This window comes from Pelophylax lessonae, assembly GCF_965119305.1.
Source record: "Pelophylax lessonae genome assembly, chromosome: 9".
NCBI lineage: Eukaryota > Metazoa > Chordata > Amphibia > Anura > Ranidae > Pelophylax > Pelophylax lessonae.
This window is the reverse complement of record NC_138776.1, coordinates 228,036,184-228,056,177: the sequence shown is the minus strand read 5'-3', so window position 1 is coordinate 228,056,177 and position 19,994 is coordinate 228,036,184. Positions and strand designations below refer to the sequence as shown.

At 43.1% G+C, this 19,994-nt stretch overlaps 1 protein-coding gene across 1 annotated transcript in view; it reads left to right on the top strand.

Moving 5' to 3' along the window:
* The window catches only part of TNKS1BP1 (tankyrase 1 binding protein 1), a gene marked incomplete at its 5' end in the record, with an annotated part of 144,126 nt that overhangs the window by 99,906 nt on the left and 24,226 nt on the right, over positions 1–19,994 (top strand). The window contains 2 exons of the mRNA XM_082267728.1: positions 1,990–2,150; positions 18,811–18,911. Of these exons, the coding sequence (XP_082123854.1) occupies positions 1,990–2,150; positions 18,811–18,911 (262 nt within the window). The remainder of the gene's footprint in view (positions 1–1,989; positions 2,151–18,810; positions 18,912–19,994) is intronic.

The window sequence follows — 19,994 nt, the reverse complement described above, 5'->3', positions numbered from 1 at the left end:
CCTGCCTCAAAAGAACCCCAAAAAATGCCAAAAAAAACGCTAGCGTCAAAAAAAAAATGCCCAGGTGTGTTTTTGCTGGCATTTTTTGGGGGGTTTTGGAGGCAGGCAAAACATCAGAACTTGTGCACAGTACTACTATACACAAGTTCAGATGTTTTTCCTGACTGCAAAGAACCCAAAAAAATGCCTGCTATTAAACCGGCAAGGTGTTACAGCAGAGAAGCCATATTCCTGTGCTTAAAGTTTTCTAATACAAACTATCTTTTTTTTTATGGTTCTGGACATGCTACAGAGCTGAAACTTCACAGGTACACATTTTAGACCCCCCAGACACAAAATCACACAAAAAAAGTTCTTAAAAATTGTCATTTTTGATAAAAAAGCCAATTATTGAAAAATTTAAAAAAAAAAAAAAGAGATTTTTTGATTTTTACTTTGGATTTAGTATCTGGGGGGTCTAAAAAGTGTACATGTGAAATTTCAGCTCTGTAGCATGTCCAGAACCCCCCAAAAATTAGCATTTTCTTATAATTTTTATTAGAACAGGAATACGGCTTCTCTACGGCGCTTTTTCTTGCATTTATCGGGCATTTTTGGAGGCAGGCATGACTTTTTTTGGATTTAGTGTCTGGGGGGTCTAAAAAGTGTACCTGTGAAGTTTCAGCTCTGTAGCATGTCCAGAACCAGAAAAAAAGATCATATAGGTGTTAAAGTTAAAGGAGGGTCCCGACCCACATCCCTGTTCTACTGATTTTTTTTTTTTTTTTTTCATGGTTCTGGACATGCTACAGAGCTGAAACTTCACATGCACACCTTTTAGACCCCCCAGATACTAAATCCAAAGTAAAAATCAAAAAAATCTCTTTTTTTTTTTTTTTTTAATTTTTCAATAAATGGCTTTTTTATCAAAAATGACAATTTTTAAGAACTTTTTTTTGTGTGATTAATAGTTAATGGGGCATGACCCAGAACCCTAGGCACTTTTTAGGGGCATTTATTGGGTTTTAGGGCTTAAAATGGTGTTTTTTGATTACAGAAGTTCGGGTCCCATTGATTTCAATGGGGTTCTGAAATCCGGGCCGAACTTTCGTGAAGTTCGGGTGTTCTGGTCGAACCGAACTTTTCAAAAGTTCGATCATCCCTACTTGTGAGTATCCTCCGGTCAAAGTAGATGTGTGGGTCATTTGGGACCTAAATCTAGGAGTAGTATATCTTGTTAAGTTATAATCTAGTATTAGTTTGTGTCCTTGAGAACAGTGTCAGAGATAAGATGGGTTTCTGCCCGCTCACCAATCCAACAGATACTCGGGTTCTGTGAAGTTCCTGTGCAGGCTCTTGAATGACAGCAGCGAGTTGTGAGGCACCCAACTGGCCACCTGTGAACTCAGAAAGTCAGTGATGACTGCATGGATGTGCAGCGAAAGTGGACCCCAGCAGAAGTGCAGCAGATGCAGTCCCCAGAGCAAGAGGTCCCAGCCCTGCCCGCCCGCTGCAATGCCCGCCAGCAGCACCTGAAATGAAAGCCTCTGGCTCTTACAGCTTTGAAGCCCGTATTCCAAGAGAGCGAGTCTACCCAGAACAGTCTGATTAATCTGCTTGCCCAGAATTCTGTAAGTCTTTCAGCACTCTGGAACATGAAGTTTTAAACAATTTAGAGTCTATGGTAACTTCAGATGGCTGGACTATATGTCCCACAATCCTCTGCTGTAGTGATTGGCTTTTCCTCTGCCTTCATGAAGTGATTATCTCCTGGTTGAGCGCTAGAGGGGAAATGCTCCATGTATAGCATTAGAAGAAGTGTCTCTAAATGAAGATAGTAACACAACCAGCACCTGGCGACATATATAAATTCCAGAACATATAGAATAAAAATTAATCAAATAATCATAATACAGAACCGATCAAGAAAAGATATATGCATCCATTCCAATATATACACATATATTATGATTCTATTTGTTCTGAAATGTTCATACTTCTTTTTTCTAGAGCCAAAGAGATTACCAGAAAGAAACTCAGATGGCGAGGGTAAAGGTGAGAAATCTCCCGGTGGAACTCCTGATGAAACTCCAGACAATTCCCCATCACCAGTTAAATCTCCCAACAAAAAAGGAATTTTTGGTGGAATAATCTCGCCATCGCTTCTGAAGGTAACACTGTTAATATGTAGGACTAAATAAATGTACAGTACAGTACAGAAAAAAAAAAGAAAAATGTAAAGTAATGCACTTGGGGGCCAGAAACCAGAAAGCAAGCTACTCACTAGGGGGGGAACCTCTGGGTGAGTCTAGGATGGAAAGGGACCTGGGGGTACTGGTAGACAACAGGCTTGGAAGTGGCATGCAATGCCAAGCCGCTGCAAGCAAAGCCAACAGAATACTGGGTTGTATAAAAAAGGGGATTCACTCCAGAAATAAAGAGATTATTCTTCCACTCTACAAGACTCTGGTCCGGCCACATCTGGAGTATGCTGTCCAGTTCTGGGCACCGGTCCTCAGGAAGGATGTGCTGGAACTGGAGAAAGTCCAGAGAAGGGCAACAAAAATAATTAGGGGAATGGAGGACATCGGCTATGAGGAAAGACTACAAGCACTGAACTTGTTCTCTCTGGAGAAGAGACGCTTGAGGGGGGATATGATATCAATGTACAAATACTGTACTGGCGACCCTAGCATAAGGAACAAACTATTTAGAGTAAGGGAATACAATAAGACACGTGGCCACTCACTAAAACTAGAGGAAAGGCGGTTTAACCTTAAAGTGCGTAAGGGGTTCTTCACTGTAAGAGCGGTAAGGATGTGGAATTCTCTTCCGCAAGCAGTCGTATCAGCGGGGAGCATTGATAGTTTCAAAAAACTATTGGATGGACACCTTAAAGACCACAACATACAGGGGTATACAATGTACGGTTAAAAGCAAACACACACACATAGGTTGAACTGGATGGACTTGTGTCTTTTTTCAACCTCACTAACTATGTAACTATGTAACTATGTAAGTATCTCACAAAAGGGAATACACCCCTCACATTTTTTGTAAATATGTTATTATATCTTTTCATGTGACAACAGTGAAGAAATGACACTTTGCTACAATGTAAAGTAGTGAGTGTACAGCTTGTATAACAGTGTAAATTTGCTGTCCTCTCAAAATAACTCAACACACAGCCATTAATGTCTAAACTGCTGGCAACAAAAGTGAGTATACCCCTAAGTGACAATGTCCAAATTGGGCCCAAAGTGTCAATATTTTGTGTGTCCACCAATATTTTCCAGCACTGCTAAGCCTCTTGGGCATGGAGTTCACCAGAGATTTCACCTTCCATTTGAGGATGCCCCACAAATGCTCAATAGGGTTTAGGTCTGGAGACATGCTTGGCCAGTCCATCACATTTGCCCTCAGCTTCTTTAGCAAGGCAGTGGTTGTCTTGGAGGTGTGTTTGGGGTCGTTATCATATTGGAATACTGCCCTGCGGCCCAGTCTCCGAAGGGAGGGGATCATGCTCTGCTTTAGTTTGTCACAGTACATGTTGGCATTCATGGTTCATGGCGAGGCCTGTTCTGAGTGGAACCTGTCCTGGTAAACCACTGTATGGTCTTGGCCACCATGCTGCAGCTCAGTTTTAGGGTCTTGGCAATCTTCTTATAGCCTAGGCCATCTTTAAAGTGGAGTTCCACCCTAAAATTATACTTACCTCCATCTTCTTGCTCCGGGTCACCTGAAAAACAAATGGATAATCGCAATTTTTTTTTTTTTTACTTACCTTGTTTAGAAGAAAATATACTTACCTTACTTCCTCTTCCCCTCGGCGGCCACGGCGATTCGTCACTTCCTGGCTTGCAATGATTCCTTGGAGCTGAACGTCATCGCTCCCAGGCGCTGTCATACCTTGCAAAACAGCTTCTGGGCATGCCCAGAAGCTGCGCAGGGATGACGCTGCGGGACCGGAAGTGACAGCGGGGCCGGTGCAGTGCATCGTGGGACCGAAGAAGACGGAAGAGGACACAGAAGAGGATCACGCTGGCTTCAAGCTGCCCACACCTGAGATGGCAGCGCTGGACAATACATTTTCAAGGTAAGTATTTCTTCTAAAAGGTAAGTGCGACCCGGGACAGATCAGAGGCTAGCCATTGTGGAATGCACTAGCCCTGACTGTCCCGGGGGTATTTTTATTAAAAAAACTTTCCCAGGGTGGAACTCCGCTTTAAGTAGAGCAACAATTCTTTTTTTCAGATACTCAGAGTTCTTTGCCAAGAGGTGCCATGTTGAACTTCCAGTGACCAGTATGAGAGAGTGAGAGCGATACCACCAAATTTAACACACCTGCTCCCCATTCACACCTGAGACCTTGCATCACTAATGAGTCACATGACACCAGGGAGGGAAAATGGCTAATTGGACCCAATTTGGACATTTTCACCCAGGGGTGTACTCACTTTTGTTGCCAGCGGTTTAGACATTATTGGTTGTGTGTTGAGTTATTTTGAGAGGACAGCAAATTTACACTGTTATACAAGCTGTACGCTCACTACTTTACATTGTAGCAAAGTGTAATTACTTCAGTGTTGTCACATGAAAAGATAGAATAAAATATTTACAAAAATGTGAGGGGTGTACTCACTTTTGAGAGATACTGTTTATGTTTTGACTGCTCAAAGCTAATATATCTATCCTGCTTCTGGTTAGAAAGTGACTGCACTTTTTGGCAAGCTGTACTGATACGTGGCAATAAAAGCATTATTTTCAAAGGGCTTGCAATTTACTGGTCAATAATGATTCTGGTATTATTGTTGGCTTGCCAGCCTGGGAGCTAAGCTATTGCTGCTGCAAAATTAAAAGAAATCCGTAAATCTTAATGACAAAGGTGGAACTACTGTTAATATGCACATGCTTAAGAAATTCAAGTAAGGTATCAGAAGGTATTTTTCAATAACATCTTGCTACTTATGCGTGCGAGTAAAGAAAAATATTGCCAGTTTTTATAATAGATGCCACTTACTTGTAATCCTGCCAAGATCTTAACTGTGCAGCATCTCCAATGCTGCTTAGCTTCTCTCCCAAAAACTTCCAAATTCTTTCTCATGCTCCCCATTCATGTGCATCAAAGACTCATTTCACTTAAATGAAGAGCCTAGTGACCCTTTCCAGTACATTTATCCTTCAAAGTGTATCTAAACTCATGAACAAAATGTACTATATTTCAGCTTGCTAGTCCTCTGATGTGATGACTGCATTCGTTTTATTTCTTTCAGGCTTTTATTTTCTTTACTTTTGCCTAGTTATCTTACAAGTTAGACCCCATGCACACGGGACGTTTTTAGGCTCCATGCACACAGGGCGTCATAAAAACGAGCTCCAAAGCTGTTTCTTGACGCCGGGAAAAAGCAGCTGTAAAAACGTGCTTTCAGTAGCTTTTTCCATTTGCGTTATTGCACGTTTGGCCACGTAGCTTTTAGAGGCGTTTTTCCTGCCTCCATTCAAAATCAATGGTTCCCTATGGGAGCCTATTGATTTGAATGGAAGTCGACTTGCGCTGTGAGAATCTTGAGGGGGAACTCCACTTTTCAAAACGTCTCCTGTCGTTATTTACACACACTGCCTTTTATGGGGTGAATGGGCAGGGGTACAGTGTACCCCATACCCATTCACATAGGGAGGGGGTCCAGGATCTGGGGGCCCCCCTTGTTAAAGGGGGCTTCAAGATTCCGATGAGCCCCCTGCAACCAGGCCACATGCCCTCAACATGGGGGCAAGGTGCTTTGAGGTGGGGGGTGCAGAGTCCCCCCTGCCCCAAAGCACCAACACCCCCCCATGTTGAGGGCATGTGGCCTGGTGTGGTCCAGGGGGGGTGGGGCCGCTCGCTCGTCCCCTCCCCTTTTCTGGGCTGCAGGGCTGCATGCTCGGATAAGGGTCTGGTATGGATTTTGGGGGGGACCCCACGCCGTTTTTTTGGCGTGGGGCTTGGGGCTACCCTTAAATTCCATACCAGACCCGAAGGGCCTGGTTTGGAACCTGGGGGGGGACCCCCACGCCGTTTTTTCCCATTTTGGCGTGGAGTTCCCCCTCAAGATTCTCACAGCGCAAGTCACGCCGCAAGTCAGATCATCCTGATCCGACTTGCCGTGTGACTTCCATTCAAATCAATAGGCTCCCATAGGGAACCATTGATTTTGAATTGAGGCAGAAAAAAAACTCTGCTAAAAGCGACGTGGAAAAACGTGCAATAACGCAAATGGAAAAAGCTACTGAAAGCACGTTTTTACAGCTGCTTTTTCCGGCGTCAGAACTAACTTTGACGCACGTTTTTTCTAACGCCCAGTGTGCATGGGGCATTATACACTTCCTGTCCTAGGGTGACCATGCTTTTTACCATTCTCAATCTAGGAAGGAGCAGCATTGTCATCCTAGAAGAGGATATATTTTAAAGTATATGTAAGCCCAAAAAACAAACTTCTTTTATTTGACCCTTTTTGATCTGTTAACTCTGTCATTGAAAGTGTTTTGTTATACATGTTTGATAAGTTAAAAAAAAATACCTGTTGATCCTGGCAGAAATTTTGTGACATGATAACTTCCTGTGTTCTCTGGCTGTGCTGACTAATAACAGTGACATTGTACTTAGCTGGAATTCCAATAGTGGTGGTCCTCAGATGCCAGAGGGGTCACACCTGAAAAGGCAAAAAGAAGACCCGTAATATGATTTTGTTGTGTCCACCAGAAAAAAAAGAGAGAGGAGAGGCAGAAGAGCCCTTATAGTGTAGTCTTTGTGTATCTGTGGTATAGCGGTGAACCAAAGAAAGGTTAGGTAGAAAAAGAGGAAATTAAATTACTTACAACCACCTCCATACTAGGTACCGTAAAACTCTGAGTATGCTTAAGTGGGAAGCAGAATTTAAACACTCATTCTCCATTGTCCAAGAAGGTGACGATCCCCGTCCCACGCCCACATTGAAGAGATCAGAAACAGAGTCAACCTTCATTGTTAAATGGAAAAAATCCTGGCATATAAGGAACGTAGGGCTAAGGTATTTCAAATTACTAACAACTGGTGAGGTTGCAGCTACCCTGTAGGGTGAGACAAGCAATCTTCCATGGGCTCAAGTGGAGAAAACCCTTGGTTTGCTGGTCAAAACCTGTCGGTTGTCCGAAATTACAGAGGCACCCATCGTAATGTGTAATAGGGATATGGTGTGTCTAGAGATGGATCAGTGTCATCCTGTTTGATGAAACTCATAGAGCTTTATGTCACCGAAAATATATGTTTTGTGGCTCATAAATCTCCCTTCCTCAGTTTATGGTGATACACAAAAGCTTGCTGCTTCCTGTATCCAGACTTTACCATAGCATATTTGTGTGGTGGTATGGTAATTTGCAATGTATTTGATTTTTATTTTTTTTACATACATACAGTATATAGGTTTAAATGTTTTAAAAGACTAAAAGGGACCAATAGGAGAAGTTGATTGCTAGGCTTTACATAAACTTTAGAATTTTACAGCAGTTTGTATTTGCAAGACTCAAGTTATTATAGACAAAAAATGCAGCGCTCATAGAATAACATATGGTGTAAATGAATATATGAAAGTCCACTTCAAGCTGTTGAAATGAGTTGTATAGTCCATCGACAACACCCTTAATGTGTGACAATCCGTCTATGAAATCACAGGGACAGTGAAGACCTCCACCACACACAAAGTAGCCTGCTGGCCTCTTACCAGATGGGTATGACCACCGCTCTCACAACGCCCCCAGCCATGCTAAATACACATTCAGATAATACACTGGCTGCAGGGCAGGCCAGCACCTCCAAGGCGTAAAGGGCAAGCTCAGGCCATGTGCCCAATTTTGAGACCCAGAAGTTGAAAGGGGCAGACACGTCATTCAGTACGTGTATAGTACGTAAGGAACGGTGAGGAACTGTATATGGTATATGGTATATGGTAAGGAACGGTGATGGCGGCGGGGGGGGGGGGGGGGCTTTTTCCCCCCTTTTGGGTTGAGTCTGGCCTTGAAAAAGGTATGTGTCCCTGGTTGTGGGCCAGGCTCTCCCAAAGTTGTCTAAGTTCTGAGGCCTTCTGGTAGGGACTGGGCTGCACTGGTCTTGCCAGGAACCGGGATTCTGAAAAGCCTGTGGTGTATGTGCCCCTGGAGTGGCAGTCCAGGGGTGCCATAATTCACGGTGGATGGCAACACTATGAGTATGGCACCAAGTATACTACACTTCCTACACATGTTTTTCACACCTGCCTCTAGGGCCGGGCCTTTTGTTCAGGAGTCAGGACCAGAGGAATTTTTTATTCCTGGCCGAAGGGCCTGCCATAGTATTGCAACGTGGCACTAACCTTGCACTCCTCCACTATCCCTTTCCCCACTTTTATGTGTTGTGTGTCTCATGTTTTGTATTTTTTATTGTGGCGGTACACTTTATTTTGCACAGCGTGATTAGTAGGGTGTTGGTCCTTGGGCCTGTCCCTGAAAGTCTTGGGAGGGGATGGATATGGCTTTCTGGCTTGGTTCGCTCTCTCTCATGGGGTCTCTCTTCGGGAGAGCCCCACCTAGTACTTGGGGTGGTCTGTTTCAGCAGACCTCCTAAAGAACGGGGCTGCCTGGTTTCGGACCAGGTTAGCCAGTGTAAGTACCCCAATCCCTGTCAGGAGCCTTGCGCCCCGGGGATCAGGGTCAAGGACCATGTGTACACCCTGTGCACTTTTTGTGTTTCACTTTTTTGGTGTGCATTTTTTTATGCACCCACCAGTCGATAGTCTGAGTGTGTTCACACACCACGGGCTTAACCACTTTACCACTGCTCACTGTGCTTCTACTGCGGCACAGTGGCTCGTTATCGTCTGGCGACGTAGACCTACGTCACCAGACATTCCCTTCTCTCGGTGGCGCGCGTGCGCTGCCGGAGGCTCGCTCCCGCTGTATTCAGTCACAGCGGGAGTCGGGCCAAAGGGAAGGAGCGGCGGTGATCGTCGGGGATCGAGTGTGGAGATCCGCTTGCTTGTGTAAACAAAGCTGGCGGATCTCCTAAGTGACAGGCAGTCACAGATTGCAGGATTCAGCATAGCTGAACCTGCGATCTGTGCCTGTGTCACACAGTCCCCTCCCCCCACACACATCAGTAAGCACCAGGCATACATTAACCCCTGATCACCAATAAAAGTTAACCCCTTCCCTGCCAGTGTCATTTTTACAGTAACAGTGCATATTTATAGCACTGATTACTGTAGTAATGTCACTGGTACCCCCAAAAGTGTCAAAAATGTCAGTCAAGGGTCCGATCTTTCCACCGCAATGTCGCAGTCCCACAAAAAAAATCGCAGATCGCCGCCAGATCGCCGCCATTACTAGTTAAAAAAAAAAACAATAAAAATTACATAAATTTCCTGTAGTTAGTAGCTGCGATAACTTTTGCGCAAACCAATCAAAATACGCTTATTGCAATTTTTTTTACTAAAAATATGTAGCAGAAAACAAATTGGCCTAAAATGTTAAAAAATTTTGATTTTTACATTTTTTGGGGGGGAATTTCATATAAAAAAATTTGAAAAATATTGTTATTTTTTCAAAAGTGTCGCTATTGTTTTGTTTATAGCGCAAAAAGTAAAAATCACACAGGTGACCAAATACCACCCAAAGAAGGCTCCATTTGTGGGGAAAAAAGGACATCAATTTAATTTGGGTACAGCATCGCACGACCGCGCAATTGTCCGTTAAAGTAACGCAGTGCCGAATCGCAAAATATGGCCTGGTCAGGAATGGGGTAAAATCTTCCGGTCTTAAAGCGGTTGAAAATACACTCATTTAGCATTTTTTTGTCAAAGACATGTAGCTAAATACATTTTGGCCTAAATATATGACAAAAATTGAATATATTGGATATTTTTTAACTGTCAGAGTAGAAAAATATTGTTATTTTTTAAAAATTTACGCTTTTTTTATTAATATCGCAAAAAATAAAAATCGCAGAGATGATCAAATACCACTAAAAGAAATCTCTGTCTGTGGGAAAAAAAAAGACGTAAATTTCGTTTGGGTATGGCGTTGCATGACCGCGCAATTGTCAGTTAAAGTCGCACAGTGCCGAATCGCAAAAAGTGGCCTGGACGTACAGCAGGAAAATCCTCCAGTGATAAAGTGGTTAAAAAAAACAAAAAAACAGCTGGTGGTCCTGGTTGTTGTGGCGTGCCGACAAATCGCTTCCACATTTCATACATGCTAACCCTGCGTTATGAGGTGCTGGCGGTGCCCTGGCTGCGTTGGCAACCTCCTCCTCTGCCTTTGCCCTGTGCTTCCACTGTGCCCCCGCTGTCAAGTGGAAATGCCACCAGCATCGCTTCTCGACCTTTTGGCTAAGATCAAGTGTAGTATCTGTTATCAGTTATCTGGGTGCCACCCTGCTGTGAACATGGTTCCTCCGCCTCCATCTCCTCCTCATCCTGCACCTCGTCATCCTCCAGAACTGTGCCTTTGCTGGACAATTGTGTACCTGGCGTTTGGGGTGCAGAAATCCACCCTCGGAGCCACTTGTGAATGACTGCCCTGAAAGCCTTGGAAATGATCACTGCTCCGGATGCGGAGGCGGTAGAGGATGACGATGAGGAAGCGGAGTAGGAGTTAGCAACAGGAGGCAAACTGAAGCGCCCTGCTATCCTCGGTGGTGGAAGGAGATGCGCCAAACAAATTTAAAGGGTGTATCTCACAGTAACATAATCAGCAAACGCTGAAAAATTATTAATTTTCCCTTAAATGGGTGTTTATTGAATAGCAGAATAGAACAACAGTGTATCTCACACGTACAGATACAGACTAAGCCGCAATTTAATATCTTTCTTTCCCCTACATGGGTGTTTATTGAATAACAGAATAGAACAACAGTATCTAAAAGGGAGTATCTCACACGTACAGATACAGACTAAGCCACAATTTAATATTTTTTCCCTAAATGGGTGTTTATTGAATAGCAGAATAGAACAACAGTATGCAACGGTTGTATCTCACACATACAGATGCAGACTAGGCCGCAATTCAATTTTTTTCCTCTAAATGGGTGTTTATTGAATAGCGGAATAGAACAACAGTATACAACAGGTGTATCTCACAGTTAAATATGCAGACTAGGCCGCAATTTATTTATTTTTCCCTTAATGGGTGTTTATTGAATAGCGGAATAGAACAACAGTATCCAAAGGGTGTATCTCACAGTAACGTATGACTGAAAAACTTTTATTTTTCCCTTTAATTGGTGACTTTTGAATAGCAGATTAGAACAGCAGTGTCTAAACACTGTATGTCACAGTAAAATATGAAGGAAAAAACATTTTTTTTTTCTAATCCAGATTAGGCAGACACATATACACTGAGCTTGCATTACATGGCCACTACACGCCGCATGCCACCCACCTAACAGGTTGGATACTGTTGTTGTTCTATTCCGCTATAGAATAAAAACACATTTGAATGAAAAAGTGAAAAATAATGTTTTTTTCCCAAAAAACTGAAAATTAATTATTTTCCCCTTAAATTGGTGATTTTTGAATAGCAGATTAGAACATCAGTATCTAAACACTGTATGTTACAGTAAAATATGAAGGAAAAAACTTTTTTATTTTTTTTTAAATACAGATTAGGCAGACACATATGCACTGAGCTTGCATTACATGGCCGCTACACGCCGCACGCCGCCCACCTAACAGACTGATAAAAGTTTTTTTTTTCTCCCTCCTCCTCACTGGGTTCAGGTCAGGGCAAAAAGATTGTGCACTGCATCCCCACACAATAAAATCGATGTACATCGCTGTCTGATTAAAGAAGATTCTCCTATTCTTTCCCTGAAAGCAATCTCCAGCCTGCCCCTACAATAATCTCCTATCTCTCCCTCATATCAGCAGCAGCAGGAACCTGACCCTACAATAGTTAGAGCAGTGTGACGTGCAGCGCTACGTGACTCCAGCTTATATAGAGGCTGGGTCACATGCTGCACTGGCCAATCACAGCCATGCCATTAGTAGGCATGGCTGTGATGGCTTCCAAAGGCACACTAGTTAAACGCTTGTTGATTGGCTGCCCTGCAGCTGTTGAAACCGCGCCATTAAAACCGCGCCAAAACATTAAAACCGCACCAAAACATGAAATAAAATTACCGAACAACGTACTGTAACCCGAATATACAGTAAAATGTTCGGGTCCGTGTCCGGGTACCGAACACCCAAAAGTCCGGTACGATCCCGAATAATACAGTCCGTGTTTGCTCAACCCAAATTATGGGGAAAATGTAATAAAATTACAAAAGGGGTTGGCAAATTATAAATTATTAATAAAAAGGCGGTGCCTGAATTATAAATAGAATTAATACACAGTTCTATAGACACATTTTTTGAGTTGGTCTAGTATTGATGCTGTGCAATCCTATATAATAAAGTGCAAGTGTCTCTGCGTCCAGTCCCTGTGTTCGTGGGATTGCGCTACTGCGCATGTGCCCCATGGACAGCCATTGGGGGCGGGGTTACTCTGCTGCGTTTGTTATGGAGGAGTTTCTGAGGTGAAGGGGGCTGTGTTCGGTATGGGGGGGGAGTCCTTGGGACTCTGCTGCGTTCGTTATAGAGAAGTTTCTGAGGTGAAGACAGTGGAAGAAGATGAAGAGGATTTGATGAGTAAAGTGGTAAGGGGCGGGGATTGGAGTTGCAGGGAGGTGTCTGTCTGGAGGGGCGGGGCCCGGGGAAGGCGGGCCGTGCGCAGGTGTTGGGAGGAGGAAGATGGCGGCGCTGTGACTGACATTCTGGCCCAGGCTCGGCTAGAGAGGTCAGGGACACCGGGCAGTGAGCGGCAGCTGGGATTCTTAGGCAAGGCCAGGGCTGCTTCTCTGGTTGCGCCGTCCAGGCCGCGGTAGCGTCGGGCGAGGCCGGGGGTTCAGGGCCTACGCGGCCTGCTGTGGAGACTGCCACCCCCCCCCGGAGTGCAGAGACTGCAGCCGGCCCGCAGCCTTCAGGAGAGCCCGGGGATCGGGCCTGCACGGGGCGCCCAGGATGACGGACACCCTACGGTGGGTGAAGGTCTACACCCTGAACGAGGACCGGCAGTGGGATGACCGGGGCACCGGACACGTCTCCTCTGGATATGTGGACCGCCTGAAGGTCATGTCTCTGCTGGTGAGGGCCGAGAGCGACGGTGAGTGACCGGAGGAGGGGGGAGGAGCAATACCGGCACCACACTGAGGGGGGCGCTACAGGGAGACTACACCGAGGATCAGCCACAGAGAGAATGGGAATCGCCCTAAGAGAGCAGAGAGGGATCACCCAGAGAGAGAGTAGGGATCATCTAAAAGAGCAGAGAGACAGAGTTAAGAGGGATCACGCAGAGAGGGATCACCCAGAGAGAGAGAGAGGGATCACTCAGAAAGTAGGGATCAAACCAATAGGGACTAGGGATCATCTGAAAGAGCACAGTGAGATCAGAAAGACAGAGGTAAGAGGGATCACCCTGAGATACAAACTGACTTTAGTAGCAAAGTACGCCTACAGAAAATCTGCAAGTGTGATTGCGAAACCTTACAAAAAAATGGAAAGTAAAGACACGTTTTGAACGGGACATTTGCAAATAGAAAGACTGCAGACGCAAAACACGCCTGAATCAAAACTGCGACTGTAGGTGCATTACTGTAAAAAAAATCGCAGAACATAGACACGCTATTAAAGGGACATTTATAAGCAAACCGACTTTAGTAGCAAAGTACGCCTTACTGGAACAAGTCTGTTTTTACAAATGTTTGACCACATATGTTCTAGCGCCCGTTAATTTAACGGGCTAAATGTCTAGTAATCGAATAAGACTGGTATTCCCATGCCTCCTACCAGCCTATGTTTTCATTGAACTTGAGGGGAGCATTTCACCTTTCTGCCTGCCCATATACATTGTGACAATTGTTTTTGCATGGTCTTAAAGAAGGAAGAGGGTATTGGGATAGGGAGTGCCCTGAATAAGTACAATCATTTTGGGAGCAGTAGTATTTTGTATGCTGCTAGTTGACCCGACAAAGATAAGTAGTATCTTTGGAGTCTAGACATCTCTTGTTGAATATTTGATATGAGTTGGATATAATTTACCTTGTACAGTGTGTTGAAGGGTAAAGTTAGTTGAATCCCAAGATATTGCAAGGGTTTCTCTGTCCATGGGTAAGGGAATTTTTTTTGTACGGAACTTTTTAAGGACTCATCAATAGCTATGCTTAGGATATTGGACTTAGGTGCATTTACCGTACTTTATAGGATGCAACTTTACTGAAAAGTTGGAGTTCCTCATTTACTGTTGGTAGGGAGAGGGCTGGATCAGCGAGAGATAAAATTCACATGATCTGCAAAGAGTAAAATTACATGTTGATTATCATTTTGAGATGTAATACCCAGTGTGTTTGGATTTGCTTGGATTTTTTCTACTAAAGGTTTCATTATTAGGGCGAAAATCAAAGTGGACGGAGGGCATCCTTGTCTCATCCCGTTTGATATTTTAAAATTTTTGGAAAATAATCCTTCTGTATATACATATGCTGAGGGGGAGGAGTACAAGGCTGCTGTAGCAGATTGTATTGGTCCCTGTAATTTTTCAAAAATTTTATAAAAGTAGCCCCGATGTACTCTGTCAAAGGCCTTCTCTACATCCAACTCCAGGAGCAGAGAAGGCTCTTTGGACTTTCCCATTAAGTGCAAGAGATTATTCATTCTGATGGTTGCATCTGGTGCTTGGTGACCAGAAACAAATCCCACCTGGTCTTGTTTGATTAGACCTGGTAGAACCTCAGCCAATCTATTAGCCAACAATTTAACATACATGTTCACATCTACATTTAGCGGAGAGTTTGGTCTGAAGTTCTGTGGTACGTTTGGTTCTTTACCTGGTTTAGGCAGGGTGATTATAGTGGCTGTTAACATTTCAGGAGGAACATTGGCTTTGAACATAGTGGTGTTAAAGACCTGTAGCATATGGGGAGCTAGAATAGAACCAAAGAGTTGGTAGTATTCTGATGAGTAACCATCGGTTCCTAGGCATTTATTTTTTGGAAGACTTTTGATACATTTTTCAATTTCTAGGATTGTAACAGGTCGGTTCAGACAGGTTAAGTTCAACTGGTGGAATGTTAGTAGGGAAACTGATGCTAAAAAATCAAAATCATTTTTTCTGAGGGTTCTGGAGTATTGGTATCTGTTTAAGTTGTAAAGCGCCTCATAGTATTCACTAAACGCATCAGCTATTTCCTTCGCGTTGGATACTCTAGTACCTGTTTGTGGGTTTTGTGTGCTCTATTGCCGTATCTATTTGAATGAGCTTTTAATGATCGTATAGATTTATTGTGTTGGGGCAATAGTAGGGACCTTAGGTCCTGTCTTGCTTGGAATAGTTGTTCAAGAATAGTTTGATTCGTAAAATCTTATTAGTGTCTTCCAGGTGTTTTATGGAATCTATAAGGTCGTTAAACTGTTCTGTCCTTTGCTGTTTTAGTTTGGTGCTTAGTTGAATTAATAAACCATTAATATACACTTTATGTGAATTCCATAAAGTGAAGGGGTCATTGACCGAAGGGGCATTAATATCAAATAATTATTTTAGTGCAGAAAGAATTTGTTTCTTATTATCTGGTTGAGACAATGTAAAAATGTCATTGCACCATCTGTTTGCCCTTGTTTCGGTACAAATCTCCCCCACAGTTATGGAAATTGGAGCGTGAATCGACCATGTGATATAGTGAATATCCAATTTTGTAATCTTTTGTAGCAGGAATTTGTCAACTAAAAATGAATCAATACGAGAGTGAGCTAATGTAGCTCTTCATTTCTTAAGACTATCCGTCTTCGAGGTAACCATCTCTATGTTCGGTATAGCATTGAAATCACTGCATATGATAATATGTCCTTTGCAAAGGGACGATGCCTTTTTCCATATTTTGTTTAGGAAAAAAATTTGTTTAGTATTGGGAAGGTATAGGTTGACTATTGTATAGGTCACCTTGTTTATTTCACAGACTAGGATGATAAATCTGGCTGAAATGTCCTTATGGATTTCCAGTTATGCAAATTGGACAGAATTTTTGACGGTTATGGCTAATCCTCTTTTTTTTGAGGGTCCATTTGCCATGAACACATTTTGGATTTGGTGGTGTTGGAAAACTGGTGGTATGCGGGAGTCAAAGTGCATCTATTGAAAGCAAATTACGTCACAGTTAAAACTACTGGCTTCTTTCCAAGCCATTCGCCTCTTATATGGGCTGTTCAAGCCTTTCACTTTCATGGAGGAGATTTTCAAAGACATATTGAAGTCTATGTTGGTTGAAGTTTAATTTGAGTTTTAATGTATAGCTTAAAGAGATGGCAGACAGCAGATATGAGTTACCTGGTTGACAGATGTTGTAGTTGGTGGGTGGTAGAGCTTTCAGTGAGGTGTAGCTTCTATATAGGATGGGAGCCAAGGGTCTTCAGGTGTCATCCCACCTCAGTGATGAACAAAAGAAATCAGAAGATAAAAACAGACGATTCAATTAAAGAATCTGTGGGGAAGTAAACCCGCTCAAACTAGTGGGGTCAAAGAAAGGTGAACAATGTGGCTTTCTCCTGGGCCAACAGAGAGAAGGTGTTTCACTTTATAATGTTAAAGCACACGTGTCATCCCACCTCAGTGTCAGACTCTTCCTGTGTGTTTGGGGGAGAACGAATAGGACCTGCTTTAGTTGGACCTTGGGGTTCTATTATGTTCCAATCTTGTAGAAGGCAAAGTCCCTCGTTTACGGTGGTAACCACAAAGGTGGTGTTTTCTTTTGCTATAAGTAATTTAGCCAGGTACAACCAGCGATACGTGATGCAATGGTTGTTTAGTGGTTTCGTGATGGTTGCAAGTGAAAGCAGCAGGTCAGCAAAGAAAGGCCGCTCTTGTAGGTTTTGTGAAAGATTATCACAGTTTCTGGTGTTTTTAATTAGTTTTTCTTTGATATGAAAAGGATCGAATTCTTGCAAGTGTGTCTCTTGCTAGGTGAGAGGGAATATGCTTGGGTCTCGGTAGCCTATGAATAAGGTCAATAATCAAATCTTCAAAATATGTGTGTGCTTGTGCTTGAGGGTAATCTCTCAATCCAACTAAAAACAACTAAAATATAACTATACTTTAGGTTGCTGCTGCTGATTACAGAGGTAAGATCCTCACAAAAGATAAATTATGCATCAGCGCTGCTAGACTGTATGATCTGTGTTCAACAATTCATAAATGTGATAACATCTAAAAAGTCCTACTTTGAAGCACAGAAGGAGTTTTTATGAAAGACTCCATGAATTTAGCACTGTCACTTCTTAAAGACACAAGCATCATTTGCACTGAGCACTTTATTTATTGATTTTTGTTGGATCAAACTGCAACTTTTGTATGTATAGCACTTTAGAATTACACAGATCATACAGTCTAGCACCAAATTTATTTATTTAATAATCAAATCTTCTATTGGAACCTCTTTTGGTAAATTTGTGAAGTATTTGTTTAGGTCTGGAGGCTTGACTGATTCTGGGATCCTCTGAATATTGACGTTGTTACGTTGTGATCTATCCTCTATCCTCCAGTTTTAATTTCATTGACCAAATTTTGTCGTCTCTGCCGTTATGGGCGTCAACCAAGTCATTAAATGGATGCAAATTCCACCATTTTTGATTCAATATGGGTTACTCTGTCATTGACAGCTGAAACATCTGATTTAAATTGTTGGGCTAGTGCTATGATGTCTGCATGCAATATAGTATGTAGGGACATTAACGTGTCCTTTAATTTGGCATCCAGTACAGGTTGTTCAGTAGTGGGGAAGTCAGATATAGAATCCTGCGGTTCCCTTGTGTCCTCTAGGGAAGAGTTGAGATTGCTTACCTCCAGGTTGGATAATGGTGAATTATGCATCTTCTGCTTGCTTTTCACGGGGCTTAAGGGTGCTTCCTGTGTCCTACACCATCCCTATAATTTGGATGATGCCCGGGAGCTGAGCCTTATCCATCTGAGGAGCCTCGTGCAGAGCTGGCAGGGCTGCAGGCACCATTTTGGTTTGAGTGTTTTTTCCCAGTTTTGTCCAGTCCTTTCTTTTCTTGGATGTCATCAGATGCTGAGCTCGCTGCTTTGTGACACTTCAGCGACTCGAAACAAGACTTCTAGTCAGTACAAAAGGTTTCCAATGGCCCGTTGTGGAAAGGAGCAGTGTCAGTGTGCAGCCATCCGCTCCGCCTGATAGCCACGCCCCCCACTCTCAGTACATGTTTTAAGACCTTAGAACAACTTTAATATTTTACAATCATTGAGATTTATTTTAACTAACTCCCAAGACCTCCTGCTCCCTAGCTCCCTTATCAACTCCTCCCATACTCGCCTCCGGGACTTCTCCCAAGCCTCCCATCCTTTGGAATTCCCTACCCTGATCTGCCTCACTATCTCCAACTCTGTCCACTTTTAGGTGAACCCTAAACACTTTTCTCGTCAAAGAAGGCTATCCTGCCTCCACCAACTATACTTTTATTTTCTTCATCAGCTCACCCCCTGCAGTTACTACCTTTTGTATAACTTGACCCTCCCTTCTAGATTGTAAGTGCTAATAAGCAGGGCCTTATGATTCCTCCTGTATTGAATTGTATTGTAACTGTACTGTTTGCCCTAACGTAAAACACTGCGCAAACTATTGGCACTATATAAATCCTGTATAATAATAATAATTAGCTATGACTGCATGGACTTGATTAGAATAAGCATGTATTCAGAAGAACAATAACTATACAAATAACTATAAACTTCTATACACAGGGTCGGTTAAAAGCTCGCAGCAAAACTACTGAGGATGAAACAGTTAGACCAGAGGTGGAAGAGTCAAAATCGCCTGGAAAAGAAAAACCAGAGTCTTCAAGGTAAGATCTAAGAAGGAGCATTTGCAGCTATGTCTAGACAGTAACACACTATTAGAAATGCACTGAGGGCAACACAAGAAGTTTATACAGCTGCTTAATTTTAACTAGTCTAGATGCCGGTTTGTGTTGTTATAAGCTTGTGGTTCTCAAAGCGTAATTCCACAATGCACATACTGTAAACTGGAACCACACTGCATTTGGTATGAATTCAAGTAAAGGGAATCCTTTATCTTGCTGCATTTATAGTGAAATAAACTAGGTTGCAAAGAACAACTTTTTAAATGGGCCACCCTTCATAATAGCTGTGGCAACTGGATGTAGCTGGTAGCTCAAATTCAAAGATCATTCTACCAGTAATTACAATTGACTGAATACATTTAACAGTACCTCCTGCAAGCAAATGTTGGTGCCTGCATTTAGAAAAAAGTAATAATCACTTATTTTTTAATATTTTCCCTTTAAAACTGGAAAGTGCTCATTATTGTAGAATGTCTCAACCAGAGGCATACAATCATGGTTAGTGCCACCACTAGGCAAACTAGGTAGCTGTCCAGGGCCCACTGGCACCTAGCCACGCAGCCACTGGGTGCTGGGGTGGGCTATGCTCGCCAGATTTTTGTTGTGCCCCTCCCTCCCAGATTTCAGTTGTGCCCCTCAAGGCCGCTCTTTTAATGGATGCTGTGACTATCCGCTAAGTGAATTTGGAGGGGTTGTAGCTAGAGAAGGGATTTGGGGAAATTGTCCTATGTAGGGGAATTGAAATAAGAGGATTGGTGCTGGGGGGAGAGGGATTTGCTCTAGGAGGGGCTATTGGGGGGATTTGTACTAGTAGGGGGTATTGGGGGGAATTTGTTGTAGGAGAGGGGATGGGGGGGGGGGGATTGTGGTAGGAGAGGGGATTGACAGGGATATTTGTGTTAGGAGGGGGGGACTGGAGGGATTTGTACTAGGGGGCAGGATTGGAGGGGGGGTTATGCTAGGAAAGGGGATTGGGGGAGGATGGGAAGGTTAATTTGGAGCAGGTTGTGTTAAGAGGAGGGATTTAGGGGATATGTGTTAGGAGGTGGGTTTGAGGGGAATTAT